This window comes from Aspergillus thermomutatus (assembly GCF_002237265.1).
Source record: "Aspergillus thermomutatus strain HMR AF 39 chromosome Unknown NODE_33, whole genome shotgun sequence".
NCBI classification, from domain to species: Eukaryota; Fungi; Ascomycota; class Eurotiomycetes; order Eurotiales; family Aspergillaceae; genus Aspergillus; species Aspergillus thermomutatus.
Window position 1 is genome coordinate 143103 of NW_020798082.1, and position 9094 is coordinate 152196.

The window sequence follows — 9094 nt, forward strand, 5'->3', positions numbered from 1 at the left end:
TTCTCTGCTTCATAATATCAGCCTTGTTATAGGAATTACCGCGATTTAATGGAACTTAAGTACTGTACCTGCAGGAACATTTAATGTATTCAAAATTTTCCAATAAATTTGATCTAAGGAACACACACAGCCACTGGTCCCATCACCTGCCTGACTGCCTCAATGATTCTAAGCTTTTATGGTATTGTTATGTTGCCATATCTACTAGAAAATTACAATAAAATCAATTCCTAAAGACTTAGTCAGGTGCATCTTTGGCTGCATAAACATCCAGGCATATATATCATGGTCATTGTGATCAATGAAGTAATGTATAACAGAGGCATTTACATGACTAAGGTATCCTTATAAACTCTTGGTTGCTGATTCAATAATGTTATAAGTGGTATGTGACTACTGTACTCTGTAGATATAGCAAAATGACAATCTTCTGGATATTACTATTTTTAACATCTTGCACTAAGTCCCACATATTATTGGTGTGATTACTGATTATTATCTTTCTTGTACATACTCCCTAAGGTACCACTGTACCTACCTCTTTTTAAGGTATGTGGACCAAGTTTAGTAACCTTTCACAAAGCCCATAGAAGACCTCCATCTACTCCGCAGGTAGAGATCTTGCTGCAGTGGAATAATAGTACACTAGATATAACTACCTACTAAGTTCGAACTATCTACGGAGTAGTAACGCTTCCATTGCAAAAAAAAAAAAAGTAAACTAGGTACGAATATTAACAAGTTCCACTATGAAATTTGGTTCCCATTCCATCGGTACGGAGATTTTTCTGGTTTGTAATCCTCCAATGACCCCGGGGTGTCTAGGAGCATCTGATTCATCCATCATATTGCTTCTCTGTCCACTCCAGCTGGCTCTTATTTCCTGTGCCTTACTGTCGCTTCGTCACGTATACCTAGCTACTACTCCGTAGAGCTATTAGTTTTTTTCAGACCAAAAGTTTTTCAAGAAATCGGGTTTTGGCACGTTTCACCAACCCCAAATTACTGCTACTGCCTGACCTCTAGGGTCTGAGAGGACAGCTGTTGCTCTAAGCACAACAACGACAAAGAAAATTAGACAAAACCAATAGCGGGCAGGCTGTATGGGACAGACCATGGGAGAGATGCACCTCAGGTTTGTCTAGATCTTCCCCGTAACACACATCAGTTCATCACGTCCACCTACCTGACAACAGGACATAGCATCGCTTCAAGACCATTTACTAAAGAATCTCAATCAGATACAGGTAGGCGTCGCTTTATGTTCTCTGATAACAGGAGTACAGTAAAGCCCAAGCCTGGAAACTCGAAGTCAATAGGTGAAGTCGTTGACGGTCAAATCCCATCTAAGACATTCCAAGAAATTTTGGGCGATATCATCCCAAAAATGGCGGAACAAAGGTTTATCCAAAGCATACAGTCGGAGCCTGTCTCAAGGGGGTGCCTGGCTATGCATCTGTGATGACGATGAATCTTAATCTTGCATATCCCCTTCCATTTCATCGTTGACTTGTTATGAGTCGCAAGAACAGTATAATAAAAACATCAGAATTTCGAAATTTCACCTGGAAAGCACAATATGACTCAAGAAAGCTCAGTGATCGTGCTTTTTGTATAACTTCACAGGCGGGTCTCGTGAAATTGTAACAGAGGAATGGAGTAGTCAGCAGTCCATTCCGATATGTCTACAAAAAGATTCGTAGACCATTTATGTGGTGGTTTTTCATAACTAGCCCCTTCTCAACACCACAATGAATTTAAAGATGTTTCGGCAGTGATGCACTGGACTTTTTTCTTTGAGGACCTCCATTTAGCTGAATTGAAAGCTCGATCTTATTCTCCGTGTCGACTTCATGGAATTACCTCCCCCGCCACAAGGTCTTGTAGTGACTTGCTTTGTTCGCGTTTCTCGGCCACCAGCTTGATCGCGTCGGTGGGCGTGCTCATTTCCGGTTCAACTCCGCTTTTCTGCCCATGAGCCTCAAGTACGCAGTACACCATCAAATTATCAAGGTTACTACTTCTGCTACTTATTATATTCCTTCTCCTCGTCTCGCTCATCCTTCAATACTCACCGCTTTCGTACTCTTCTCCTTGCTTCTGGGTCATAAGAATTACCTTCGCCCATTCCCCAGCAAGCGTTGACACCTGTGCCATCCTGTCAGGAAATTTCCCGGGCCGTGGGTCATCGCATGAGCAGATAGACCGCAGTCAAGGATGCTGCGTTCTGGTCGCGGCCTGTTCTTTTCCGGCTTGTGAGCCATCTTCCATTATGTCGCGCACATCGGCAGGCTTTGCGGACTTCTTTCCAACTGCCCCATCCGTCCTTCAACAAAAAAGAGTCAGAGCGCCGCGAGAGCGATCTCGCTCCGAGGATCGACCCAAGGATCAACTTCATGACCAGAATGGCAATGGACAATTGCCCTGGTCTCCTGGGACAAACGCAGCCAACATTTTTACGAATGACAGCCCACCTGACGTATCAGTATCGGAAACCGGTACGGGTCTAGAGAAACCCGGATGCAAACTCGTTGGAGAAACGAACACGGGCATAACGGGTACGGATTCATCTATTTTAAGTGCATCGCTTGCTCAGTGTCGTGCAACGCAGGTGAACGAGGCACAGTTCGATAATCTCACACCGGTCACCAACGCAGAGTCTCCGCCTCGCAAGTTGAGTCCTCGTCAATCCAAGTTCGTTGAAGTGGCCGAATACGAATCGAATAAGTTTGCAACCGATGAATTAAAACTTGCTGCTACTCCCCTCCATACACCGCCAACTCCACGGTCGCAAACTTCGCGCAGTGGTGTCATCAAGGGTTGTAAGTTGGTCTACGACCCCGATCTTGAGAAAAGATCGTCAAAGGAAAAGAGAAGAAAGCCACAATATGTGGACTTTGTGGTGAATGAGCAAGACAGCTGTTCACCAGACCCGCGCCTGAGTATTTTGAATTACACACGAGGTGCTGGCTGTAAGCAGAAGACGAAATACCGGCCGGCTCCTTATAGACTGAAACAGTGGCCATATGATGCTGCAACCACTATCGGTCCTGGGCCCCCCGTCCAAATAGTGGTCACTGGCTTCGATCCCCTGACCCCAGTTGCTCCAATAAATGCGCTTTTTTCAAGCTTCGGTGAGATTTCAGAGATAAATAACCGCACAGACCCTATCACAGGGCGATTTCTTGGAGTATGCTCAGTCAAGTACAAAGACAGCACCTCTTTTCGCGGTTCCGGGCCAATGCCAGCGGCAACCGCGGCCAGACGAGCCTACTTTGAATGCAAGAAGGAGCAACGGATTGGGACACGAAGGATCAGGGTTGAACTAGATCGACATGGTGCTGTCTCAGACAGAATTGTCGCAAGGGCCATTGAGTCTCAGCGAATGGGACATAAGAAAAACGAAGTTGGAGAAGAGGCAAGAATTGAGCCTCAAGCAAAAAAGAATGAACCACCGCCGACAGCGCCCAAAGGCCCTTCAAGATCTTCCACGCGTGCGATACCCGCCATACCCGAAGGCCCAAGAGCGAGCTTTCTCAAGCCTGCCATGCCCTCTCTGATAGAGGAAACACCCATACTAGGGCAAATCAAGCGGGATCCATATATCTTCATCGCACACTGCTACGTTCCTGTTTTAAGCACAACAATTCCGCATCTGAAGAAAAGACTCAAATTATTCGACTGGAAAGACATTCGGTGCGATAAAACTGGGTACTATATCATCTTCGAGAATTCTAGGCGCGGTGAGGAGGAAACCGAGCGTTGTTTCAAAGTATGCCATATGAAGCCTCTTTTTACTTATATCATGAATATGGAGAGCCAGCCTTATGGAAATCCCAACTATGAGCGAAGTCCGAGCCCAGAACGACTCCACGCAGAGCGACGGGAACGGGCAGAGAGAGAGAGGCTGAAAAAAGAAGCGGATTTGGATCTCGAGGAAGAAAAGAAACAGCGAGCGATCGATTTGGATCCATGCAGGGAAGTTCTGGCTCTCATTGTCCGCGATTTGAAAGATAAGCTTCTCGAGGATGTGAAATCGCGCATCGCCGCCCCAACATTATATGACTATCTCGACCCTGACAGACATGCGTCAAGAAGGCGAGCTCTAGGCATTCCTGACCCTGAGGGGATCAGAAGACATACTTTCCGACTTGACGTTGATACCTTCGGTTCGAACAATTCTCAGTCTTCTCTACCAGATGGCCGTTCGTTCAGCCCGTATGGCCTTAACATACTTGCGCTCCCACGCATCAGAAAAGCTCATCGTTTGAACCGTGCCGATGCTGCCTTCTTAGACGAGAGGCGTAAGCAGCCTGTCCGAAGAAAGGAAGTTCGACCTCTCTATCACAGACTACAGCAGTTGCATGATGTCGACGACTCTGATGAGGACCAACGTACTCCATCCACAAGGGATATTGATGAACAGGACAGTCGTCCACCGAGTCGGATGAGTTCCAGATCTTCAATTTCCGATGACGGTGAGGAATCAGAACCCTTGGATGGACTAGCTTCCCAAGATAAAAGGCATGAAGCGCGGCTCCTAGGCTTGGAATATGGAGATAACGGCACCGTGCTTAACGATACAGCAGATGGGTATTCTCGGCAGGATTCACCCGGTCTCTCCTCTACACGCAAAAGGAAACGGGCTGCAGAAGAAATTGAAGTGCGTAAAAGACCTAAGGAGAGCGAACGATTGGACTCAGATCCCTCTGTGGGGACTGAAGATAAGTTGTTCTACGGGGCTTTTCGTCACTCGGAAACTGTTGAACTCGGTGCTGTGGAGCCAGAAAACCTCGCTGGAATCGGGGATACATTCCTGGGTCCATTGGAAGACAGATCGATCAAGGAGGACGGTGACCACGAGAGACTCTCGGATGTAGAAAGGCTTCAGATCAAGTCTGCCATACGAGGAGCAAATCTCGACGTCCAGCCACCATTACTTGACGAACCCTCTAATGCAAAGAGCCATGAAGACCCGGTAACAGAGATCGAATGGGGGGTGTCTAATGATGAACCTCGTCCGACAGTTGATGATGATGAAACCATAATTTTGGACTTGGACGGCTGGCAGAATCTCATCAAGGATGAGGAGGATTTGTGCTTCCTTCGCCATGTCCTGGCCGGGCAGTCAAGATCCAAGGTTGGGAATCTATCAGCATGGGCGTGGAGACAGAAAGAGATCAAAGCTCTCAACCGTCCCGGTGAGAGTGGGCCTGTCCACCAAGAGACTAGGATACCAGACTACTACGTTTGCAACCTCACTGGAGCTGCTCGGACTGAAGGAAGAAAGAGGATCTTGGAGTCGGAAAAGTCGAAATATCTACCTCACCGTATCAAAGTTCAGAAGGCCCGAGAAGAACGAGAGGCCAACGCAAAGAGCGATCCTCATGCTTCTGCTGCAGAAGCCGCTAGGATCTCCGCGGCGAAGACAATATCTAAGTCCACTTCGAGGTCGACAAGGGTCAATAATCGCAGGTTGGTTGCAGACATCAACGCGCAAAAACAGGCACTCCCTATGCAAGGTGGAGATGGTGATGTTCTCCGTTTCAACCAGTTGAAGAAACGAAAGAAGCCAGTGCGCTTTGCTCGGTCAGCGATTCACAATTGGGGTCTCTACGCGGAGGAGAACATATCAGCGAATGATATGATCATCGAGTATGTTGGTGAAAAGGTGCGACAGCAGGTGGCAGACATGAGAGAGAGGCAGTACTTGAAGAGCGGGATTGGTAGCAGCTACCTTTTCCGAATCGATGAGAATACTGTTATAGATGCCACCAAGAGAGGGGGTATCGCTCGGTTCATCAACCATAGCTGTACTCCTAATTGCACTGCAAAGATCATCAAGGTCGATGGTAGCAAGAGAATTGTTATATATGCGCTCAGGGACATTGAAAGAGGTAAATCTGACAGACAAACCGATTGACTCGGCATTGGGCCATGAGCTAATATGTACGCAGATGAAGAGCTGACCTACGACTACAAATTCGAAAGGGAATGGGACAGCGACGACAGAATTCCCTGCCTTTGTGGTTCGACTGGTTGCAAAGGGTTTCTTAATTAAGGCCACTCGAGGTACCTTGCAGTTGACTTGGACACCGCACGCTAGGAAGTGCAAAAATGGCAAAGATACAAGCCTTCCAAGTTTCAAGTTCTTTCATTTATTACGCCGCCCTTAGATTCACCTGGATTCTTGCTCACACTATCGTGGTTCCATAGAATGGTGGAGTTGGCTCCAAAGTTTCGCATCACAATGTTCTGTTCAGCTTCGAGCAAATATTCATGTATTATTGGTCTCTCTTTTCAGTGCCTCCGGGGCACCGACATCTAGCTCATGGTGACTCTGAAGGAATCACACATGCCTTGTACGATACATTTTAAATCACTCAATTACTCACCCTAGGAATATGAGAAATACTGCAATGATAGATTCTACAGTGTTACTGCATGTTGTTATGGAAGTATCTCATGCAGCCAGAATTTTGAAGCCGTTAGGCCACAACGGCTATTCCTTGAACAAAGACAGCATTGGGTGAGGACCATCAGGGGTTGGGGTCCTGCGAGCAATACACCTAAGCTCAAAATGCAGAAAGCTTGAGATGACAAACCCATACAGCATGGTTTCAGACTATTGAATGGACTGTTAGCAAGCGCTCACATAGATGAGGTCAGGGAATCCCAGACCCAAATGACTTGGCAGGAGGAAGTTCGCAATTCCCTCTTTGATCATATATTCATGACCGCAATTCCCACACACTAACTTTCCTTCGATAACATGCGTCTCGAGTAGCAATCGGTGCAGATCCTTCAATGTCTGCTCGTCATTGAGGGCTTCCCCTTCGGGCTTTCTCTCAGGAAGATTGGAGAATCCGAGCTAGAAAAGTCAGGAACTTCACAAGCTAGCGAGACTAGGAGACATTCGACCTACCTCATTGGCAGTCACCCGCAGTCCATCCCAGTCAACGCGAGGAATAATATTGCGTATAAACTCTGGTTGGAAGTCAAGTTCCTCAAGTTCAAGCTCAGCGTCACGAAAGTGGAGTGGAAATGACGCTGATGATGTCTTGCAGCCCTTGACAGCGCAAGTCAAGAAATTCACAGTCACTAACTTCATCGTGTTTAAATCACAGAGTGATAGGATGCTAGAATGAAAATCGAGTGAGGTCCTTTGATAAGATAAGATAACCGCAAATTTCGGAACCCGCGAAAGTGGGTTTGATAAGTTATTTTTTTTTTATTTTTATTTTCTTTTTCTTTTTCTTTTTGCATTCACTACAAGATAAGATGGATCAATCGTAGCTCTTAGTCTCTCAATATTCTCTATCTCATTCAAATTTGTCTCAATATGATCCAAGGAAAAACAGTACCTTGTAAAGTACAGTTCAGTCACCATTATCCATGATTCCTGGAAGGTTGAAGAGATTGCAGCTTAGTTCACTTGATTAAAACATCTAACAAATCATCATCTGTTATGTCATAGTCCGCAAAACATGCACTAGGGCTCAGATGATCACCGTCAAACACCAGATGAATCTTTCGCTCTGAAGGTATGCGCTTTGCCTGCCGGAATGCGGCAATAACCTGAGAAATGGGCCGATTCGAAGCAACACTTGTTTCGAACTTATCAAACCCTGGGCACTTCAAGACAAGCCTGATCAAAGGTCTTGGATCCGAGCCCTCGTTCAGGGTCGGTTGCGAACCAAGTGCAGGCGAAAGTCGTTGAGCATCCGAGGCAACAAGCTTGTCTGTTACAGCCTCCATATGGATACGCATGGGTTTTGCATCCATTTGTGAATACTTGTCGATGTCCTCATCATCAGGCGGTATTTCGCTGATATCAAGTCCGAGGCTTCTGCACGTTGTGACATCAAATAATCTCCTGCCCTTCCAGGTCAGATATATAGACGCCTGCAGTGTAGTTGGTAGATTTTGACGATTGCACCAAGCTAGACGTACGTCCCTCAAGGATTGTGACATTTTTCTATGAACGATAAGCGGTTTTGTGTTCTCAATGGGCGAGGTAATAAGGATTTGCACAGTAACATCTTCTTTTCTGGAGTCCGGATATTGTTGCATGTCAGTGCCTGGGGCCTTCCCCTGGCATCGTTCTTCCTCCAGATTATCCAGGCGCCCATCGACACTCATGCCCTTGCTCTTTCTTTCCGTTTTAGATTGAGAAGAGTCATCAAAGCTCGTTTTGCGGCGCCGGACTGATGTAAGTAAAGTAGGTTCGGAGTCACGATCTGGATACACATTTCCGCTAATCGTGTCTAAACCACCTGAAGATGCCGTTGCCGGTTCCTGTGGTCCGCTGTCCTTGCTCTCCTCCGCTGGAGTGCTGCAGTGAGAAGGTTTCAACTTTGGAGGTGCACACTCTTGTTGACTCATCGATTCGAGATTGTACTTGAGACTACCGTCAAGGCCCAGGGACTTGCTTTCCTCGGAGTTCCCATCATCCAGCACATGACGGCGTTTTCTTGCCCTGCCATCTTCAGCTGCAGACTTGTTACCGCAATTAGATCTCTCCCGAGCCTCTCTGTTTGTAATGATGATATCATCGTAAATTTGTCCAGCACGACGGTAGAAGTCAGAAGTCACTGGCTCGTCTCCTTTGCTTGCCCAGGAAGGCCTCTTGAAGAATGACCGCATCAGGCCAGTCACTTCGCTCGTGTCAGCTGTATTGCATGAATGACTGAGGTGGTTCGTTTGTTGGATTGGTTGCGTTACACATCGCAAATCTAAGCTGATTTGCGGATAGTGCCACACATTAGAATCAGATTACACGACCCAACAAGCCACTAGGAAGTTGTAGTGCATCAGTGGTTGTTGAGGAGAGATGGTGTAGCCCAAGAGGAATGGTGATCCCTTTCTGTGATTATAGTTGTTTGTCTTTCTCTAGGTCCTTAGGTCAGTTTTGATTTTGTCTGCTTTAGCTTTTCTAGTTCATAATTAGAGCGCATTTATTTTGATCCACTATGTAGTAAACTGTGATTGTGACCTTGTAAGGTATAATATTACATAACGTAATCCACCACCGAGCGGCACACACCACCGAGCGGCACATGATTTTTACCAAAATTAACAAACCAGGAAATCT

General features: G+C 46.4%; 3 protein-coding genes across 3 annotated transcripts; 1 reads left to right on the plus strand and 2 right to left on the minus strand.

Moving 5' to 3' along the window:
• Nucleotides 1–2272: 2272 nt before the first annotated feature.
• Nucleotides 2273–6061, plus strand: set1 (histone methyltransferase SET1; the record flags this gene model as incomplete). The annotated part of the gene is made up of 2 exons (XM_026762703.1): nucleotides 2273–5897; nucleotides 5958–6061. The coding sequence occupies 2 exons, from the start codon at nucleotides 2273–2275 to the stop codon at nucleotides 6059–6061; spliced, it is 3729 nt and encodes a 1242-aa protein (XP_026616892.1).
• Nucleotides 6062–6640: 579 nt separating this feature from the next.
• On the minus strand, nucleotides 6641–7111 carry CDV56_109132 (RNA methylation protein TRM112; the record flags this gene model as incomplete). Its single annotated transcript, XM_026762751.1, has 2 exons — nucleotides 6641–6871; nucleotides 6926–7111. The coding sequence occupies 2 exons, from the start codon at nucleotides 7109–7111 to the stop codon at nucleotides 6641–6643; spliced, it is 417 nt and encodes a 138-aa protein (XP_026616893.1).
• Nucleotides 7112–7431: 320 nt separating this feature from the next.
• CDV56_109140 (small ubiquitin-related modifier domain-containing protein) lies at nucleotides 7432–8646 on the minus strand (the record flags this gene model as incomplete). The annotated part of the gene is made up of 1 exon (XM_026762759.1): nucleotides 7432–8646. One exon carries the CDS (start codon nucleotides 8644–8646, stop codon nucleotides 7432–7434), a length of 1215 nt encoding a protein of 404 aa, XP_026616894.1.
• Between the last annotated feature and the right edge of the window lie 448 nt (nucleotides 8647–9094).